The sequence below is a fragment of the Leptinotarsa decemlineata genome, unplaced genomic scaffold (genome assembly GCF_025532065.1).
Source record: "Leptinotarsa decemlineata unplaced genomic scaffold, Ldec_3_MD MMD2_tig00026328_RagTag_RagTag, whole genome shotgun sequence".
Lineage (NCBI taxonomy): Eukaryota > Metazoa > Arthropoda > Insecta > Coleoptera > Chrysomelidae > Leptinotarsa > Leptinotarsa decemlineata.
In genome coordinates, this window is record NW_027412688.1 from 23,583,423 (window position 1) to 23,606,795 (window position 23,373).

The 23,373-nt window shown below is 33.1% G+C and overlaps 1 protein-coding gene across 5 annotated transcripts in view; it reads left to right on the forward strand.

Moving 5' to 3' along the window:
* Window positions 1-23,373, forward strand: part of LOC111515229 (neurotrimin) — a 371,220-nt gene that overhangs the window by 210,700 nt on the left and 137,147 nt on the right. For all 5 annotated transcript variants that reach the window (XM_074182669.1, XM_074182664.1, XM_074182666.1 and 2 more), the window contains exon 4: window positions 14,332-14,539. In XM_074182669.1, coding sequence (XP_074038770.1) covers window positions 14,332-14,539 — 208 coding nt within the window. The remainder of the gene's footprint in view (window positions 1-14,331; window positions 14,540-23,373) is intronic.

Genomic DNA, 23,373 nt, shown 5'->3' on the forward strand with positions numbered 1-23,373 from the left:
TACCCCGAGTGTTATAAGTGTGAATTCCTTTTTCGACTGAGAACCAATTAAGCGTTGCTAACATAGATCTTATGGGGGTGAGACGATTAGTTCTCAGAATTATTCTCATGCCACGATTTTGAAGTTTTTGTAGCATATTCAGCTCAGTAAGATCAAACAAAAACAGGTCTGAAAAATTGAATTATATACTGTGATTTTTGTTTCGGTTGATAATTCCTGGGCTATACGAGAGAAAAAATAAAGTTTTTTTGGAATTTTTCATGAATATAATTGAAATGGGTATTGAAGTTCAGAAAGTTATCCAACTGGAAGCCCAAATACTTGATATTCGATACAATTTCAATTTGTTCATTATTGATATTTAGGTTAAGGCTATTAATATTATTGGTATCATATCTGTATTTACTTGTGAATGTCATAGCCTGACTTTTAGACACATTCAATTTTAATTTATCCAAACTCAAATACTTGCTAATTGATTGTAAAACATTATTCATTTTTTGAATAGCCGTATCTAGGCAGACGTCACTACAAGCAATTAAGGTATCATCAGCAAAGAGGTTAATGAATTCGCATTCCACAAAGAGGTGAATATCATTAATGTATAATAGAAACAATAATGGGCCCAAAACACTTCCCTGTGGAATGCCAACATCATTATCTAATTCAGACGAAACTTCAGGCTTGAAACGTACCCTTTGGCTACGTTGCTGGAGGTAGTTATTTAGCCATTGGTATACCTTGCCTCTTATCCCATATTGCTTGAGTTTAACTAACAATATTTTACGATCAATGGTTTCGAATGCTCTCTTCAGATCAAGGAACACAGTAATTACATATTTCTTATTATCCAATTGAGTTTTTATATGGCATAAAGTTAATTGTAACGCGGACTCGCATGAAAACTGTTTTCGAAATCCTGACTGATTATTCAGTAAAATACAATTTGACTCAACATGATGTAATAACTGATCGTATACAGCCACTTCGAGTAATTTTTCGATAGGTGGTAATGTATTGATTAGGAACTATTTGAATTGGTACAATAGTGCTAATTTCCAAACTTTGTGGAACTTCACCAATAGTTAACGATGTATTAACGAAATTTAGAATAGCATGTCCTATAGTTTCAAATATCTCCTTTAGCATTACAGTTCAATATTTCATGAATAGAAAATTTATTGTTCATGCCGCGGATTATTTTTCGAAAGTGAGGCATTGTGAGTACTTCAAATTTATCGAATGGCATGTATATATCATTATTTAAGTTGGTCCAGTCTTCATTAATATTTATACTATGAACTATACTGTGAATCCTTTCAATAAAGTAGTGATTAAAACTTTGTGCTATTTCTAAGTTGTCTTTTAGAGTTTTTTGCCCATCTAATGTATCAAAAATTATATTGAGTGGAGTGTTCAGATCATTTTTATTAACTAATTTTTTAGTGTTTTCCACATTTCTTTTGGATTGTTTCTGAATATATCAATCTTATCAAAATAGTACTACCTTTTCTTTACTTTCAGAAGGTTTGTCACCTCATTTCTAAACCGTTTGAAAATTTGCCATTTACTTTGAGTTTCATTATTAGAGTTATTTCGGAAATCTCTGTAAGCTCTGTCCTTAATTGAATTTCATCAAATACTTCATAATCGAAACATGGAATATTTGACTTATATCGACACTGTTCTATAGGCGCCATATCGTTGATTACTTTTTCACATTTTTCCAAGATATCGCGATAAATAATTTCAACATTAGCGGAGTCCAAATTGAAAGTTTGCATCATAAGACTAATTTTAATATTATCTAAATTTTCAACATTAAGTTTTCTGAATTGCTTCACATTAACTTCAAATTTGATGCTATTAATTGAATTGACTGATATTATCGAGTGATCAGTGATTTTGGGGCAATTATGAACTTCAGTTTTTAAATTATTGAGATTACTCAAGACATAATCAACTAGTGTTTCGCTAGTATTTGTAACTCGGGTGGGATCATTTACACATTGTTCAATTCCATATGATAGTAGAAGGTTTTTCATTTTCTCACCATAAAAAGAATTAGTAAGCAGATCTATATTAAAATCTCCAACTACAATGCAATTTTTATTCGAATTGAAGAGACTATAGCAAATAGATTCCAAATCCTCAATGAATTTAGCATTAGAACTTGATGGTGAATGATAGAAACATCCAACAAAATAAATTTTCGTAATGAAATCAATTCTTAATATTGTGCACCAATAGTTATCTTGTAGTTTGAATGTTTTGAATACAGAATAATGAATGTCATTTCTAATATACAAAATAACACCACCCGTAAATCTAATATTAGAGTCATAGCGAACATAATTATAATTATTAACGCAAATTTCGTTATCTTCAATATCTATGGTAGTTCTAATATTTATACTAATATTTATACTAATCCACCGCTAGTCGCGTTAAACCAATATTGATGATCTGATTGTCAACCTGCTTCTTTTATAGCGGTTCCGTATTTCTGGTTAATTTCTGGAAACTTCGAGAGGCAACGTTACAGGTCTCATATACAGCGGAAGCAGATTCGAATGCTGGGCAGAGTCGATGTGTTGCCAGATTTTCAAAATTTCCTCGATTTAGGGAAAAAGTAAACTTGGAATGTTGCGTTCATAAAATTTTTGTGAAAAAAATCTTAACTCAAAAATCTTACGTGTCAGGAAATGTTTACTATCATTTTCGCATTTAGGGACCAAAAATTAACAAAAAGCTGCCTTTGGCATTACATTCGAAAATTGGCTGCAAGCTTGTGTGGTTATTATGAAAATAATCGTTCTGCAGAACCTACAAAAGACATCTTTTTATTTTCAGTTTGAAATTCACTTCATACTATTGAGCAAGCCAATGTTGAAATTGGGATCCCCGAAACGATAGTCCAGTGTCTGGGAAAATCATATTCATACAGCATTCATATCCAGGAGCAATATTCAAGAAATGATTTCACGAAAATTGACACGATATAATTCAAGCACATTCATATGCCTGGTCGCAAAGAATAGGTCTCATTGTGAATTGGTGACCAAAATGTCATTTCTCCAGTCGGGAATTGAAACGAGCAGAGCAAAGTTCATGTTATTATATTACGAGTTATGCTTCAGAGAACGCGCAGAGCGAACCAGCACTGAATAATATTCGACTGAAATTTACACAGCTGCGACGATGAAGGTGGAATAATATTCGTCTTGGTATTTCATAACCGGGAGTAATCAAATCCAGCAAATGAAAACTCTTTTACAGTTCATTGTGAGGAGTTTGAAAAAAAGTGAAAAAAATTTTAAAAAATGTAATTTCTCTAAAAAATATGAACGGTTCATTTTGCTGACTCGGTTCTGATGAAATTGCTTATAAAGATAATCAAATGTCATTCTGTTCTTTTTTTTTTCTTTCAAAAGATCACCTCCACTTTTCATTGTTTCTTGTTCTGTTTGATCATGATATATTTCCTTCTTATAATGCATCCCTTATCATGATCAGTCTTTTCTAAACATGTTATTACTGGAGTTTTCTCTTCACACCAAACCGTTTTTTAACACCTCGACACATGTTTCGTTCACCAAGTGATCTTCTCCAAGAAAAAGATTTGAAGCTTTATATCTTCTATTAATTATCTGCCAGCGCTTTCGACAGTTGGTAGTACTGTCATCTTCTAGGCACTCCTCAAACTGAACTTGTTATCCTGTCGTCTGCCTCTTTATACGGTCAGAGCGTCTCAACTCAGGTATTTCAGGTACTTTAGGTAAATTTTCCTGTATTTGTACTGCATTCTTTGTGTTAGATCTTCTCTAGGAATGTGTATGGTTTTGTTTAATATATTGAATGTGAGGTCTTGCTGTGTTTTGATTTATACTTGTTCCTCGATAAGTGATTTATGACTGTTAAATTCATGGATGTTCAAGTTTTCTCAAATGTCTATGCGGTTTCCCTTGTTGACTTGTTTAATGAGTTTTATGTTCTCTGGTGGGGGGAAATTATGTTTGTTTTGTATGGCATGTGTTGCGAGGTTTAATTTATATACTATTGGATTTATGTACGCTTTTTGTGCTCATTGTACCTTTGGATTAGTTTTTTCTTGGTTTGGCCGATATAGAATTTGTTGCAGTCCGAGCATTTTATACTGTATATTCCGTTTTGGTCTTTGTCTTCTTCTTTTTCATAGTTGTTTATTTTTTGTGTTATCTTCGTGTTCGGCTTGTATGTGATGTTGATGTTCAGTGGTTTGAAGATGTTTGTTAGTTTTTTGGTTTGGTGTCCTACGTACGTAAATGCTGTCCATCGTTGTGGACAACACAACCTAAAGTACCTGAAATACCTGAGTTGAGATGCTCTGACCGTGTAAAGAGGCAGACGACAGGATGACAAGTTCAGTTTGAGGAGTGGAGGAGTGGAAAATAATTCCATGAAAATCAAAAAATAAGTAGGTAGGTACTCTTGTATATATATATATATATATATATATATATATATATATATATATATATATATATATATATATATATATATATATATATGATGAGCTGTTTTCTCGGGTTTCGCTCCGTGTTCTGTGTATTTTCGTTTCGGCAAAGTCTCATTTGCCATCTTCTGGTGATGTCTGGTTTTTTTCAACTAGACTGATGAATTCGAACTCTGTGTCTCAATTTATAGGGATGGATGTTTCCCTTTACCCTTTTTATATTAAAATTATTTTTACAATATGTCCTTATGTAATAGTCAAGTAAATCTAATAATTGAAATATAATTTCAATAAGCTACATAGTATACTATGAAGTATTGTTTCACCATTCATGACATTATTATGTTTACTTTGTTTACTTATTTCTATACTCTTATAGGTTGTTAAGTTGTGTAGCTAATCTAATTGAACTAATCTGTCGCTACTGTCGCTATTGGTAAGAGTGGTAATTTGAAGCGACACTACGAAACAACTCATCAGCAATTTCACAAAAACATTTCTCTTGGCTCGTTAAGAAAAACTTCATGCATATATCAGTTCTCACAAAAAAAGCACAAAATTACTAGTTCGTTGCAAAAGCGAGCAATAAAAATCCACAGATGCAGCGCTACGTGTGTGCTGGACGCTTAATAAACAGCAGAAACCATTTTCAGATTCTGAGATGGTAAAAAATGTATGTTAGAAGTAGTCACGGCACTTTTTGAAAAAAAAATAATGTAGCTGCATTTCAAAGTACTCCATTATAAGCGAGAAGTAATACACGAAAAACAGAAATTTTTGCTGCTGATATTAAAACACTCTTCTTGAACTTCTGTAAAAGGCACCTTGCTACGCCATAACACTTAATGAATCATGTGACATTGTTGATGATGAATAAATGTCAATTTTCGTTAGATTTTTTGACATTGAGTATCAGATTTTTAAGGAAGAGTTTCTAGCAATATTGCCATTGAAAGGTAACACTCGAGGAGAAGACTAATTCAAGGCCATTGATGATTTGATTACGAAATATAACATCAGTTATGATGAAATGGTTTCGCTTTCAACTGACGGGGCCCTAGCAATGGTTGGCAAAGAAAAAGGTGTAGTAAAGAGAATCAGAGATATAAATTCAGGTATAATATCGTATCAGTACATAATTCACCAGGCAACCCTTTGTGGAAAACTTAGTGCTACACTCAAAGAAGTGATGGACAACTTGATCAAGTTGATTAATTTTATGAGATCTCATTCTGTTCTTCTGCACCTTCATTTCAAAGAGTTCCTTTCTGAATGTGATTCTGCGTTTTCTGACTTACTGTAACACAACAATGTTCGTTGGCTAAGTAAAAGTCAAGTTATTGAACGTTTCTGGCTGATAGAAGAAGTAACCTCCTTCTTGCAAATCTTAGATACGGGGGAAGCCAGAATGCACAATCAAGCGTACTATACTGGTCGTAGCTTTTTCAAAAGATATTTTGAAATATTCAGATGCGCTCAACACAGAATCACAAGGAAATGGAAAATTAATATGTGATCTGATAAAAAACGTGTCTGCTTTTCGTCGCAAGCTTTGAAAAAGATATTGCAAGACAAGAATTAATTCATATTCCGGCAATTCTTTAATATGAAAAGAACGCTGAAGAAGTCATTGCAGTGTTTGTAAAATTTCTGGCCGATCTTAGGAACGAATTTGCTACAAGATTCCAAGACTTTGCAGAGATGGTCAAGGTATCTTCGTTTCTTGAATCGTCATTTGAAGTTGATGGAGCAGCAGAATGGACAGATGTTGCCAAAGGCATCACTTCAAATAGAGATAAAATTGATTTGCTAGAAGATGTGTATTTGCAAATAGTAATACTGAAGAATTTCGTATCAAACATTTCGTATCAAACATATTTCAGAAAAATATGAAAATTTCAAGAAACTATCTATAAATTTGGCCACTATGTTTGGCTCGATATATGTATGTGAAATATCTTTCTCAAAAATTCAAATTTTGAAAAACAAATATCGTTCGAGATCTAGAAAACACATTTCAAATTTACTGTTCCTATCGAGAACAAAACTATAAAAAACTGGCTCAAGACCGTCGGTGTAATTTCTCACATCAAATAATTCAGAATTTGATTCGAAACCAAAAAATATATAGGTGGCACTTAATTTTCATCAGTTGTTTTTTTCTGGACTTCGTCAAAATGTTTCCACAGTTACCGGACCCCACCTAAAACGACTTGCCGACCCCTGTATAGGGTCTTTCATGGAGCGCTTCTTTAAATTTGAATAAAACGAAGTGTGTATGGGATATCGTGAAAATATTTCTGCCACTATGCCACTGTGTGTGGAATATAACATCGTTCAAATGTCTGCCACGGCTTCTCTAGGTGAAGTGAATCCGAAACGTCCAATTTTCCATGACCCCGGCACATAAATCAGGGTAAATTTGACCAATGGTACGGGTCACACGTCAACTTTGAGGATTTATGTGGTTTTTAGCATATTTGCATTCACCTGCGACTTGAGAAAACCCCACGTAAAAAAGTCTTACGGGGTCGAATCTCACCAACTCGGAGGCCAGTTCACATCACCTTCACGTAAGATGACCATGCCCTCAGATTGCTCGTGCAGAATATTCAATGTGGCAGTAGATGTGTGGCGCGTAGCGTCATCCTGTTGAAAACACATGTCGTTGGTGTCCAGATTATCCAATTCAGGCCAGAAAAAGTTGGTTATCATCGACTTCTAATGCTCACCGTTGACAGTGATGACTAAGCCAACGTCGTTCTCAGAGAAATATGGACCAATAACACCGCCAGCCCAAAATTCACACTAAATAGTGACTTTTTTGGAATGCATTTGACGCTCATTGGACGATCATAAGTGGATTGGTATCGTTCCAAATTCGACAATTTCGTTTGTTCATCCATCCAGAAATGGGCATCATCGCTGAAGAATCATGATCAGTTGGCAACTGCTCCAGTACCCATTCAGTGAACAGTCTATGGTCATTTACCTTCAGTTCCTGGGTCAGTTCAATTTTGTACTGGTGCAAGCCCAAGTCATGACGCAAAATTCACCAAGGGTCGAGAGAGCGGCGATGTTTTTGGCAAATCTTGCATTTCGTCGACGTACGGATGTTGGTTAATTATTTATAGAACCAGTGGACTCGAATTTATCCACCACCTTGCGAATAGTCTTCTCGAAAGGACGATTATGGCGACCGTAAAATATGAGAAGCGGGCGGTACGTTGCTCGAAGAGCAACGATAAAACAATTTTGTTATTTGCATGTATGGTTGAATGCTATATCCGTTCATGGGGATTCAACAGATCAAACTGAATGAATGACTACTAATTTAACAGATACAGCTTCAATAAGATGGCCTTTATCAGTTGTTCGGAAGTCCCTGCTGGAAAACCCTATATGAAATAATGACTATAACAAAGCCGTTTCTGTAATCTCTTCACTTTGAAAATATTCAAATTGGAAATATCGAAACCCCAGGGTTTCTATCATCTTACGGAATATCAATTAGAACTTCACAACAATCGACACAACTCTCAAGTCAATATTGAAAACAAGTAAGCAAGCAGATAGTTTCGTAAACGAGAAATCAAAGTTGTAGTCGGATCTGAACCGAGCAAGAATATCTGGTTAGCATTGTTGATCCTCTGAATAGAAACTCCTCACCAGAGTCACGTCTTACAACATATCCTTCATGCTCCGTTATATATTGTGTTTATCTGAGGGGAGACTCACAATTCTGAACGTAATCGTCTTCCATGTTATGTGGGTAACAGCTTAAGTATGAGGACGTCGATTGTATAACAGATGTTGGCTCGACAGGCCTCTCTGTTCGAATTCAATGTATGACACACGCAGAACGATGTATTCGTGTTTGCCGATCACCAGACCGTATTCAAACAAAACTCGACATGGCATCGGAGTAAAAACAAACAAATAGTCACGTTAATCTGCTGGGCCACGGGACAAGTTCAGTTGGGGCTTTTAACCATTTTTCTGGATTATATTCCTTGTCCTAGATTGGTTTGAGTAATGGAGTGAATGATATATTGATGAAGGAATATTCATTCGGAAATGGATAACCTTACTACACAAATGAAATAATTTTTTGGGAAAAATGTTTTAGCTTTCTACTTCCCCATCTGTATACGATGTGTAGTAACTTTCGGACACAAACTGAAAGAAGAGCTATTTCGAAACAGTTACCCCAACTAACAATTTTATATTTCATAATAGTTGCGAAAACGTTTCAGAGAAAAAAAATTGTAAAACTGTATTTTTCCCAGAAATGTTTTCAATATATTTATAAAACAGCTATGAATAGAAAATTATCACCGTTTTGTGAGACACTATAGTATTTATCAATATTTCATGAGGCCTTTTACAAACACTACAAAACAGTTTCATAAACATTTCGGCAGTTACTCTTAAAAAGTAGTTTCGTAAAGATTCTTATAAAACAATTGGAATACAATTTTCTAATTTTTTTAGTAAATCCAAGTGAACTTTATAAAATATAATGCAGCTTAAAATGATAACTATATAATAGAAAAAATTCAAAATGTTTTCTTAAGTGCGCAAGAAGTAATTTTGTATTGGACACTAGGAAAATATAATAGTTAATCAAACAACAAAAAAACTTACAAATGAAACCGTTGAAGACATTGTTTGTGCTTCAAAGATTGATATTTTAACTGCGAATGAAATTTTATTGACAATTATCTGTAACATTTGAGCGCGCCACTCTTTTATTACTATTTTTGGAAAAAATTATTAATTATACAAAAATTCACTCTGTTGACGTACTAATTTCCTAGTCACAAATTAACTCAGTTTGTTCTAAATATTCCAATTTTGTTTGATTTTATTTACCTGTCAAACTTTTGATACTATCTTAATTTTTCAATGAACTCCAATTTTTTTTTTAAGTAAAAATTATTTCTATCTATTATTCATTCGATTCTATAAGTTCACAATATCATAAACTTTGAATTCAGACTACAAAAAATTTGAAAATTCGACAATATTTTTGACAAACTTGACAGTTTCGTGAAAAAATTGGAAAAGATTAGAAAATATTATAAATTATATTTGAAAGTTGAATTACTTCAAAACGCGTCGGTATATTAAAAATTATGAGAAAGCTTTTCTGTAGATCATTCAATTATATGCAAGAAAATGTTCAGGTCTAGTCTTTTTATTGAACCATAAAGAGGTATAAAGCTCTAAACTGTAAAAAACAAGCTTTCCCATGTTAATTAATTGTGAAAGTAAAAGTTCACCAAGCGGGATATCTCAATATTATTATTGAGGGCTGTGACTTTCAGAGGATTTTTTTTTTCATCATTTGAAATAATAATTTCGATATATTCAACAGAAAAAAAATTGACTTACACAAAACAAAAATACTTTCGAAACAAATACTTTCACATAAGCACTGAATTATATAAATACCACTTTTCTCTATTGAGTTTGTATACTGAACATTCGTTATGGAATTGAATCAGGTATTTTTCACAGAATTGCCACACAATATGGTTGATGAAAGAGGAAAAATTTCACTTACATGGAGCACTATGATTCTCACTGGTGGACATCCGATGTTTCGCCGTAACACACTTGCCCTATCGGTTCTTCAGCACCAATTCTGGTTAACATTATAAAGAAACACTCAATTCATTTATAATATTATTTAGATTTGGTGCTGAAGAATCTAAAAGGCAAGTGTATCACAACGAAACATCGAATTTCCACTAGTGGGGATGATAGTGTTCCATGTAAGTGGAACTTTACCTCTTCCATTTTCCATATTGTATAGCAATCCTGTGAATGATATCTGATTCAATTCCATAACGAATGTTTGGAACTCAAACTGAATAGAGGAAAGTGTCTTTGTATGATTCAGTTTTCATATTATAGTGTTCGTTTCAAAGGTTTTTTTTTTCGTATGATTCAATTTTTATATGTAAGAAGCTATTTTGAGAGAACTTTTCTTCCAGTTAGTGTCTGAAAGTTACTTTTTTGCATGATCTACACATTGTATATAGTTATCTTTTCGAAATCGATAGCTTCTTTCCTTTCTTCGAAAAATTCCCACATTATTTTGTATAAAGAAAGAAGAAGTAGAAAGCCAAAACCTTCCCCTTCAAAAAATTAATTTCTTTTAAAAATATTCCCCTTTCAATATGAATAAAATTATTTATAATGCAGAAAACAAAAAAATAATTTTGATTTTGGAGTCATTTTAAAAAAATTGAACAATGCGATATTAGAATTTGGAACCCCTGTCGTGAAATGAATCTATTGAAAACACTGTACTCTCACCAGAACAAAAAGTATGTCTCTCGAGGCGCGAGATGACTTAAAATACTTCTTACAAGCTATATTGATGTTTGTGATGGGCAACCCATGAAACAAGACAAAAAAAATCTTTGCGAATTACGGAATGAGCTGTGAGGATGACGATGAAACGTATGTTGGTCAAACTGTGCGGATTATAATTGCTAGATACAAGGATCATGTTTCACATACTCGATTCCATAAACCAGAGAAGTCCGGTGTTGCTCAACATGCAATAGAGAATGACCACAGATTGAAAAAGGAATCTTTTAAATTATTGAGACCGGTACATGATGAGTTTCAAAATACCTTCTAATGTTTCGAAATCATAAAATGTGGAATGAGATCTATGAACAACGATAAATAAATTGATTGAGGCTTTGGCGGCCAATATTTTCAGTGTTACGATCTTCTTTCGTGTTTGAAGGCCGTCGTGGTTTGGAACTGTATCCTAACGTTCCGCCAGCACGAGTGGCTGGATTCTTCAGAGGTCTCATCCTGGTGGTTCACAAATGTCTCGTGATTTCTAGTTCGTAAGCTGTATTTATGTTGACACAGGTAGCCCGCCTTTCTAATTGGTGCCTTGTTATTGGCCGAAGTGTTATTACCTGTTACATTGCGTTGCACTGCTGCCACCTTAGCATCTTTTAGTATTGGATTCCAAATCTGGTTGAGCGTAGTCGCCTCTTTTTTTCTGTTGTAGTTTTCTGTATGTTTATGGATTTCTGTGGCTTCCCGTACAAGCCGACTGTGGTATCCATAATCGGGTGCAAGTAGTTTCACATCTTCAAACAGTATCGTATGATCTCATTCACTAAACGCGTGTTCCGCTACAGCCGATTTTTCTATTTGACCTAATCTACAGTTTCTCCGATGTTCATTCAGCCTTGTACCCATGAATCTTCTGGTGAAACCGATATAAACTTTTTCGCAGGTGCATGGTATTCGGTATACCACCGCAGCTGATTGTGGATCCCTTTCGTCTTTCGCAGATCTCAGGCTTTGCTGTATTTTCCTGGTGGGCTTGAACACTGTTTTTATGTTGAGCTTCCTTAGGGTTTTCCCGATTCTATCTGTAACCCTAGGGATGTACGGTAGAAACGCACGTGCAACGCACGTGCACGTGCACTATTTTGACTTAAAGAATTCTTCAGTTCCATGGCTTCATTGATCTCGGTTACACTGTAATCTTTCTTTCGTGAAGCTACTCTAAGAGTCACGATGTTCATTCTTTATCGCATCTAGGGGTTTCTTCTTGTATGTGTTCCGGTTCACATATTCTACGGGCACATTCCGTCAGGGTGTTGATATAATTCCTCGCTTACGACTTGGATGATGGTTCGAAATTTCATGCAGATATCTGTCCCTGTATGTCGGATTTCGGTACACTTTATGTGTCAGTCTTATGCCACGCCTTTCGATAAGTACATCTAGAAAAGCTATTCGTTGTTTCTGTTCAGTCTCCATGGTGAATATGATGCTAGGGTGTTGAGCTAGGGTGTTCAGTCTGTCACTGTCATGTATTCAGATAACGAAGGTGTCATTCATGTATTGTAGCCAAATGGTTGGTTTGAAATCAAAAGCGTCGATTGCCTTCTTCTCAAATTTCTCCATGAAGAAGTTATCCCAACAATTTGGATCAAATCAATATAATATATTTTCAATTTCCTTCGTCAACTCTTCATTCATCAAATAATTTTGATCAGGTGAAAAAATTCACGTAGTCTCTTAAAATAATATTCGTATTATTTCTCTGTCTATATCTTCAAAACAGTCTCTAGGTCTAATTATGTATAAACTATGTATATATTTTGTTTTCTCTTGACTCATGTTCTAACTATTGTATTGTGTATCCATTCTTATTCATCTCACTACTTTCTGTAGTTCTTCTTCAATCTTGGCCTAGAGCTACAATTTGGCTATCATTTTCGGATATTTTCCAGATCATAATTTCACTCACTCTTATTATTACCACTATTACCAAATTGAGCAGTGTTTTCTGTTAGGAAGTCTCTTATATTCTCCGAAAGTTTCGTTGGAAATAGATGTATTCATTTCAGGTTCTTTTTTTATTTTGTCTGAGGTTGTGAATTCCATTAACTTTGATATTTCTCAGTTTTCATGGATTTTGTCATATATCTGTTCAAAATATATGAAAATATATAATAGATTTTTTTCATCGACCTTTTTTGGGTAATTGTTACCTTCCACAATCTGAAAAAATATAAAAATTATAGTTGTCAATCAACAACATTGACATAATTTCATATTTCAAAACTTCTTTGACATCTGTCGAAGAAGTAAAGAAATAAGCTAGCAAAAAAGGAATAACTACGAATATATTCGAATTTTTCATCCATTTCTGAAGACGGAGGCAGATTTTGGCCAACGAAACGTAAAAGATAAGTATTATTTCTTAATAATTTTTTTGATAGGCAAAATTGTTAAATACGACAAGTTACTGATAAATAGAAGATTTTTCTTTGTGAAAAATACTTTGATTTTTACGCAGTAACTTATCGGGGTAAACTGTAAAGTTTGCCCTTCCACACTTGTATAAAGTTCTCCATTACAATTTTTATATTTTTTCAGATTGTGGAAAGTAACAATTACCCAAAAAAGGTCGATAAAAAAACAGATTTTTTACTCCTTTCGTTTAATATATAATAGATATTTTTCCATAACTACATTTGTATTTTTTTCAGGTATTTTCAAGTATTTGATTAATTACTGACTAATTGGGTCTGAATTCCACTAGGTAGTCTTTTATCACCTTTTCTGAATACTCATCGATTTTGCTCGTCAAATATGGAGCTAATAATTCTGAACCTATTTCCAGAAACGTTCCGTCTCTTAATTTTCACACCACACTGCTGTTTGTCGAATTTGAGGCAAGACTATGCTTTTGCTTTTCATCAGTTCGGACTTCTATTGTATAATATTATATAAAATGATTTGAAATCCCTGAAAGAATCATTAAAATGACTAGCTGAACAAACTATTAACACGAGCTGAACAAAAATTTCATCAGTTCGGACTTCTATTGTATAATATTATATAAAATGATTTGAAATCCCTGAAAGAATCATTAAAATGACTAGCTGAACAAACTATTAACACGAACTAAACAAAAATTGTTCAGCTCGTGTCAAAAGGTCAATTTTTTGTTTTGTTTGGTTGTTGCTTGCATGTTATTTCATTGTTATTTTTGTTTTTTGCTCAATAAAATTTTTTCTTCAGCTAATCTTTTTGATTTTTTACAGATTCTTTCAGGGATTTCGAATCATTTTATATTATATTAGACAATGGAAGTCCGAATTGATGAAATGCACTTTCACAAACAAACGTATGCTTTTGTTTATATCAAGTCTTCAGAAATAACTTTCTTTTCACTCAATAACATAATAATAATGTAACTAATCCCCATATATTCAAAACAATTCAATTTTCCAGTTCTTTCATTGCTCCATATTATTGTGTGATTTTTGTTTCAGGTTGCTTGGGTACGGGTCGACACCCAAACTATCCTCTCCATCCACCACAATGTGATTACTCAAAATCCTCGTATCTCCCTATCGTTCAACGACCATCGGTCCTGGTATCTTCACATTAAAAATGTACAGGAGGTCGACAGGGGGTGGTACATGTGCCAAGTGAACACGGACCCTATGCGGTCTAGACAGGGGTATTTACAAGTAGTTGGTAAGTATTCATCATTACAAATAAATCAATTGACTACTTCGTTAAGGGCACCTTATTGGAATGAAAGGTGTCAAACAATCAATAATACAATATTTCACTGGATCTAACTAATTGACTGAACCATTGCAAAAACTCCAAACTTCTGAGCTGGGTTTCATTTCCAGTTTTTCAATTGAAATAGGGGTTGAGTGATAATCATTAAAAACGGCTTTAAAATATAACGGCGTTTCGCTTTCGGAAATCAGTTCACTTGTTTAGAAGATTTGACGCTTAGAAATGCTAACAATACAGGGTGTTCCTCAAACACATGCTAATATTCAATTAGGTAATTCTTAGACCCATTTAAAAAAAAAAACTTCCTATGGACGTATGTCCTAAACGCCTTAACTTTTGAGATACAAGGTGGCAAAGTTTTCAAAAATAATCAGTTTTTTAATAATAACTGAGATAATTTTGTAGGCATCTTTGGCGTATTTGGTACATATGTTCCATGCCTCAAGGTACATTTTCTGATGTACACAAATTTGTATTTTTTCAAACGGTGGCATCCCTACGGGTTTCGCATTGAATATTTTTGGGGAAAAAGTACTACGCCAATGCTTTCTTTTCAAAATACAATCATTTTTAAAATCCTCATTTATTTTTGAGAAAATTTGATCTCCTGGTATTTCTTTGTCCGACGCATGATTTTCACTCAAAAAAATAAAAATCGACAGAAAGCAAATTAAGAAATTAGATCAATTCTAAAATGAATGAGAATCTGAAAATTGTTTCATAACGCATTACCAATTCCCTAATAATATTTTTTGAAAACATAATCTTCAAAAAAATAAATTTTTCACAAAAACGAGTTTTATTTTATTTGTGACAGTAAGTCTAAACGAATAGCAAAAATTTGTTAATTAGTAATAATACCAAAACTGATTATGAAAATTGTTGGAAGTGGCCACCTGCACTTAGTATGCATGCTTCCGCCCTTCTACGCATGGAATTACGCACCCGTTCAAATATTCCCGGCGTATTTCGTATAGTTTCACACGAGGCAACTATTCGCTCTCTCAAATCTTCTAAAGTATTAACGGGAGTTTTATACACAGGAGTTTTAAGGTGACCCCATAAAAAAAAATCTGAACTGTTGAGATCGGGGGATCTTGCTGGCCATTACTGAGGTCATCTGCGACCTATCCAACGATTAGGATAAACTGTATTTAAATGGTTTCGGACAATTACACTGAAATGAGCAGGGGCGCCATCGTGCATGTACCATATTCGATTCCTCAACGCAAGTGGCACATCTTCCAATAACCCAGGTAAGTCTTCTTCGAGAAAGTGTAAATAAGAACGACCATCAAGGCGTCCTGGTAGAAAAAATGGGCCTATTAGATGATCACCTATAATTCCTGCCCATACATTAACCGAAAATTGGTGTTGGAAATGGGTTTCATGGGTTACATGGGGATTTTCTTCAGCCCACACATGATTGTTATGGAAATTTTGAATGGCATTCCGAGAAAAATTTGCTTCGTCTGTGAACAAAATTTGTGTCTCAAAACTGCGGATTTAGTGCAATACTTTGTAGATACCACTGACTGAAGTTCACACGCTGTGGAAAATCTCTGGGAAGTAATGCCTGCACTCTTGAAATATGGTATGGGTATAACAAAAAATCAACCAAAATACGTCAAACAATTTGATGACAAATATCCAGAGTTCTAGCGATCTTCCTCGTACTCGTCTCAGGATGTTCCTCAATTTCTTGCAGCACCGCTTTCTCAATTTCAGAAGTTCTTACTACACGAGGTCTACCTTCCGGAGTCCCTTTCTTGAAACTACCAGTTTCCCCAAGTCGACGATGAATATTTGAAAAGGTTCGGCTATCTGGTAAGGCACGATTAGGATATCTTTCCTAATAAATGCGCCTGGCTTCTGTTGCATTACCATCGCAAGGCCATATACGTAATGCATTTGCGCCATTTCCGCATTCATATAATTTACCATATTTACTGATATTCAGAAAAACAGCGGACTACAAAAATAACTTCAATAACACTTCAAAATCAATCAAAACGCGCTGTGACAGTTTTTAACACCAACACCTTACTTTACACCAACATCAATATTAGCTACTGACATTTGTACATACAGAGAATTCGTTTTTTATTGCTATGGTGGGTACGCTGTTTTTTCTGCTTTTAATCTTTAAAAGAAATCACATATCGACAAACTCCATATTTCCAAGAGGTGCAGTGAATAAATTCTGCTTCACGTCATTTATTCCAGGATAACTAAATTTATGTTTTCAAAAATTATTAAGCGGTGCTGCGTTATGACGTAATTTTAATTGAGAACAGTGCATCTGACAACAAACAAATACCTTTTAGATCCTCAATTATTTTGCAACAAATCTGATCTCTTAGTTTGCTTTCAGTCGATGCACGATACCGCATCTGATTTTTAAGGGATTTATCCTTAAGTAAAGCGATTTTTAATTTTTTGAGCGAAAACCATGCGTCGGACAAAGAAAACCTAGCAAATGTGCTCAAAAATGTATGGAGATTTTAAAAATAATTTTCAATTCAAGATAAAGCAGAGGCGTAGTATTTTTTTTCGCCAAAAATATACATTTCAAAACTCGTACGTACGCCACTGGCAGAGAAATTTAAGAAAATTGTACATCAGAAAATGCGCCTTGAGGCATGGAACATATGTATCAAATATGCCAAAGATGTCTACAAAATTATCTCAGTTATTATTAAAATACTGATTATTTTTGAAAACTTTGCCACCCTGTATCTCAAAAGTTAAGGCGTTTAGGACATACGTCCATAGGACGTTTTTTTCCTTAAAATGGGTCTGAGAATTACCTCCTTGAATATTAGCATGTGTTTAAGGAACACCCTGTATATTTTCGAAACCTGCAGAAATTGAATGAATTTTACTTGATAGTTCATCATTTTTCAGTGTTTTTGTAGTTTATAGCCTTCCACAATCTGAGAATTGAACAAAGCTGAACTATAATAGATAGCCTGCTGAAGTGTAAAGAAGGGCAAACTGAAAAGTTCACTCCAAAAAAGCACTGCGTAATATAAACCACTGAAGAATTCAATGTTTTCCATATATATTTGATGTGCTCTATCAATATCAATTCTCTTGCGACACACTGTTTGGAACCTCTGGTGTAGTAATGAATATTACTGGAGTTTTTACCCAACACCAAACAGTTATTTTAACACCTCGACACGTGTTTCGATCACCAAGGGATCATCTTCAAGAGTAAATTTCATCATTGATCTACACAAACAACGTTTGTGGAGATCGACTCGTGAGGTGTAGTTTATGAAATCACTATGGATCTTCATTAAGTCGATCAGAAAATTCAAGAGGAAAATCAAACTAAACATACTTACAAAGGAATCCTTATCAATACCATAGATACATCTTTTAGGTACCTGCGTCTTGAGTATCTTAATTCAATTTCACAATACTAGTCATGAATTGATTTAAAATGTGTTCTTATGTAATACTCAGGTGAGTATTTTTTCAACAAGCTATATGAAGTTATTTTCACAATTCAATAATTATCATCTATTTACCTGACTATTACATAAGGACACATTGTAAAATAATTTAAGACTAGTAGATAATGCAATATTGTGAAATCATAGTATGAATAAGGATAACTTTGTAAGTATGTTTAGTTTGATCTTTCTCTTGAAGATGATCACTTGGTGATCGACATACGTGTTGAGGTGTTTAAATAATGGTTTGGTGTTGGGAAAAAACTCCAGTAATATTCTCATTTCTCTTACTGAAGGATTCACAATAGCCTTCTCAGTCATACTATCTAAATTCTAATCAATTTGTGCTTTTTATAATATAACAGTTACCACTCAGTGACTGATAATTTTACCAAAGGCATTATTAAAAATTGAAAATCAATTGAAAATTTCAACATCATGAAATAAATTTTTCGAACTCATTAAAAGAACTTGTAATGAATCAATCACCAATTTTCACATTAGATAACACATTCAACAGAGGGAAATGCTTCAATTCTAATGAAGAAAAAAGAAAATTGAAACTTTATATATTTTTTACCAAATTTATTAAACTTTAATATAATATGTATACTTTTGAAAATGCAGTAACGTTAGTTACACATAAAAGTGGCAAAAAAAAGTTTCAATTCTTTTTTCTTCATTATGATTTTCTACTACGTAGTTAACGGCTATATCCATGAATTTATTGATTCTATTCTATTTGGTCATTAAATACATTTTTTGAATTCTTTCTCCAACATTGAATTGACCCAAGATGAAACTCGATCATAACACCGAATCGAATATCAATTCATCAAGCTTATAATATTTACGTATTAAAAAAGTGCTGGTTCTGAGAGAGACTCCAAATTCAAATAAACATATGGCTGCAAATATATTAAAGTTTGAACCTATTGATAGAATCCATTTTAATGAGGAAATAAAATTTGCAGAATCATTTGAACGGGAAGCTAATGACGTCAAATTCACGACAGTAGACAAAGGTTGAACAGTTATTGCTATAGACATAAGAAAAACGTCAGTAAAAAGCCAAACTTTCTTGATTCAGGAACGTACGATATTCTGAGGTACCTATGATCCTACAAGAAAGAGGTAAAGGAAACCACGAGTTCACATGTAGTAAGGACTGACACCTGTCGGATATAATCCAATGTCCTTCGTGATATTAGCCAGGAAAGTAGCCATTAACCTACAGGGTAAGTAAAGCAAAGGGCTAATGATGGAAAACTCGTTGAGCGCCCTACAAGCTGAAACATCGATGACTTTGGTAATGAAATTCATAATAATCAGTTTGTCAGTAGTTTCTTATACTGGTACAGATACGTAGATGATATTTCAGTCTTTTTACTGGTAACGGCTGGAAATCGGGCAAATTTCTCTAATTTCTCAATGCCATTCAAACACCAATTGACTTCACTACTGAAATGGGGGTTCAATAAACTTAAATAATTTTCTAAGCTCAACTATTACTGAAATCAATGATACTGGGGATTTCTCATTTCAAGAAACGATAAAAAGCGTTATAGGACATACGTTGGTAAACTCACCAATGATATCGCTCGTGTTTTGAAGAATGCCTTGGACATGGCTCTCAGAAGGAGAAATTATTCAAGCAAGTTTATCAAAAACAGTGAAGACAAAACTCCAGTGCCGGATATATCAGAAGCGTATACGTCGACTTGTGGTTCTTGCCCAAAACTTCATATTGGCCAAACGGGGAGAACCTTTTCCAGAGAGTAAAAGAGCTCTTGAATGTGAAGGCCAATTCCACAAATCATTTTTTGGCAGATGGCATGAGTTCAATCACGATTATGTCGTATTGCATTTGCAAGTGAAATAATTTGATATGCTTGGAAATGTATCAATTCAAAAATTCGAGAAATTTACTGAATGACCGGATATGACTCAACTGATTTCTTATGTTAAACTCATTCCCAAATGTGGAAATTGTTAATTACTTTATTACATGTCCATTCAATGGACACCGTTCTTGGCAAATGGCTATCCTGAAATCTATCACTCCCTATTATATAATTTCGGAATACTTGAATTGTTCACACTTAAATCATGTCCACGTCCACGCTATAAACGTAAATGATTTGTTCTCGCAGAACATTTGATGAGTCAAGTGGGGTGCGATACTGTATAAAGGACTTTGAGTCGATGAACGAAGAGGTCACATTCATCTTATCCAAAGACTTCGAAATAAGTGCAGGATGATATAAAGAGCTAAACTTTCGAGTAAATTCAGGATCATATCACCTAATAAATTTACAGGAAAAACAAAAAGAACCAGTCCGCACGTTCTGAACGTTTTGAGCATATGCCATGTAAATAACTCTGGAATTACTATTGATCCAATAACGATAGTTGTCGTAATTGACTATATGCTCAAAGAAGAAGCAGATCTATGTGTTGCGAAAGAAGAATATCCATGTTGTGTGAGATAAAAAACTATAACTTGAGCAGGTGTCAGTCACTACAAAAATACATTTTTATATAGAATATTGGATCTTTATTGTGGAAATACAACTTCTGTGAGTATTTGGACTCACAATAAAACGTATGTGGGCATTTGGGTTAATACAATCCGAAAAACACACATTGAATAGAAAATTACCATATTACCTATCTCGTTCAACCATGATTTTTCTAAATCCAGGCAACGGTCATTCAGTTCTTGTCCTATCAAAATCTTATACAATTGCTACTTCTTCGATGTACTGAGCGCAGTGTTCAATTCAATTGTTCCTATCGTGCTGAATACCGCTACATTGAATAATAGATTTCCACACCCTCTCTTTTTATCCTGAACCAATTCAGTTTCGCACAGTTTTTCTTCCAATAAATGAACAATTCTCCCAAAAATATATCTTTCAGGATGTTGCTGGTTGAAAAATATCAGTTCGAAAATGAAGTTGAATCATTCTGACTGTATCGGGTACTAAATAACGAAGGTTATGAGAAATTCATAAACTAGGCCTATTTTGGCAACCGCTGCAAATGGTTTCAGAGGAATTCATCAATAATTAAATCCTGTACACACCACTTTCTGAATAGACTTCCCACCAGACAGTCTAGTCTAATCAACAAGTTCAAAAACATGAAAAATATAGATGAAGGTCCTAAAAATATGAGCGATAGCTCATTCGATTCGAAATCATCTCTAGAAAAATGTTTTCGAAGGATTTTGCTGCAGGAAAAAAATTGCAATTGTTATTGACAAAATAATATTTAAAACAATGGTATTCAGTTTTTCGTTAATAACTCAAAAAATATTAATATTCAAGCAATTTTGAAAAAAGCTCGTTGAAGAGGAGGAAATTTCCGATAAAAAGTCACTGCTCCCGAAACTCTATTTCCATTATTTATAATTTTAATTTGACGTTGAAAATAGGGTTCCGCGCGGCTGTTACGGCATGCGCGCACTGATGCTAAAGAGAGTTTATGAAAAGAAATAATTTTTTTATAACATAAAATGTCATTTTGAAAATTAAAAAAAAATCTAGTATTTTCTCAACACTCGAATGAATTGAGTCCCGTAGAAAAAAAAGTTTTATTACCATTTTTCAAAAAGTTATTCAATTGTTAACTAACAAATTTTTTCCCAATCTCCATTGGCATAAATAATGGGATCAAAGATATGAATAATTGGACTATGAATTTTACACTTCGTGGAGCCCTTTTGATATACATACTTCATACGATCCTGCGATAAAAGTTAATGAAAATTTATTAATTTGTTAATTATGATTTTTTATAACTATTGCAAATTGAAATATTTAAAAATTGTTGATAATTTTTTTTTCAATTGATATTTAGCTATGTCAGTTTTCGTATCAAACAATGGCAGTTATTAACATAGGATATGAATTTTTTACGTAATTCGTTTATTAAATTGTTTCAAACAAATAGAGAAATTAAATATTTTCGAAAAATTTTTTTTTCTATTTTCTTGTCTAGAGATAATTATGATTAAAAAAAATTTTTTTCTTAATTTCAATTTTCAATTGTTCAAAATCGATTTTTTATATTTCGTTTGTTTAAATAATTAGTTGAGAAATAATTTCGCTTTTCAAAATCATAATTCACACTTCTAGATAGTTTGGCAGGAAAAAAAAGTGTATTTTATTCAATTGTTTATTAGTTTAACAATTTGTTATACAAAAGTGCCATAATTTTTTTTCATTGAGTATTATAATAAATGAAAAAACAAATTTCTGCTTCAGAAAAAAAATATAACGTTGGTCAATATTTGTTATTACAAACAAATCACGTATTATAATAAATGAAAAAAAAAATTATGACACTTTTTTATATATAGTTGTTTTCAAAAAAGAAATATAACGTTGGTCAGTATTTGTTTATAACAAATTGTTAAACTAATAAACAATTAAATGATAAATGAATTTTTTTTCCTGCCAAACTATTTTAAAGTGTAAATTATGATTTTTAAAAGCATAATTATTTCTTAACTAATTATATAAACAATCGAAATATAAAAAACATTTTAAACGATTTTAAACAATTAAAAATGAAAATAGAGGGTTTTTTTTTAAATCATAATTATCTCTAGACAAACTAGCACAAACTAGACAAAATAGCAAAAAAAATTTCAAAAATATTGAAATTCTCAATTTGTTTATAATAATTTGATAAACAATTCACGTAAAAAATTCATATCATATGTTGATAACTGCCATTGTTCAATGTGAGAACAGACATAGCTAAATATCAATTAAAAAAAAAATTTCATCAACAATTTTTAGATATTTCATTTGCAATAGTTATAAAATATCATAATCAACAAATTAATACATTTTTTGAACTTTTTTCACAGGATCGTATGAAGTATATATCAAAAGGGCTCAACGAAGTTTAAAATTTATAGGCCAATTATTTATACCTTTTATCCCATTATATATGCCAACGGAGATTTGGAAAAAATTTGTTAGTTAACAATTGAATAACTTTTTGAAAAATGGTGATAAAACTTTTTTCTCTACGGGACTCGATTTCTTTTGATAAACTTTCTTTAGCGGCAGAGCGCGCGGAACACTATTTTCAACGTCAAATTAAAATTATAGTTAATGGAGATAGAGTTTCGGGAGTCATGACTTTTTTATCGGAAATTTTCTCCTCTTCAACGAGCTTCTTTCAAAATTGTTTAAATATTAATGTTTAACAAATTCGAAACATCCAATACCAAAGATTTCAACACTACTGTTTTCTTGTCAAGTCGGAAAGGGTATAGCGTTGTTTGCCTGGTCACCA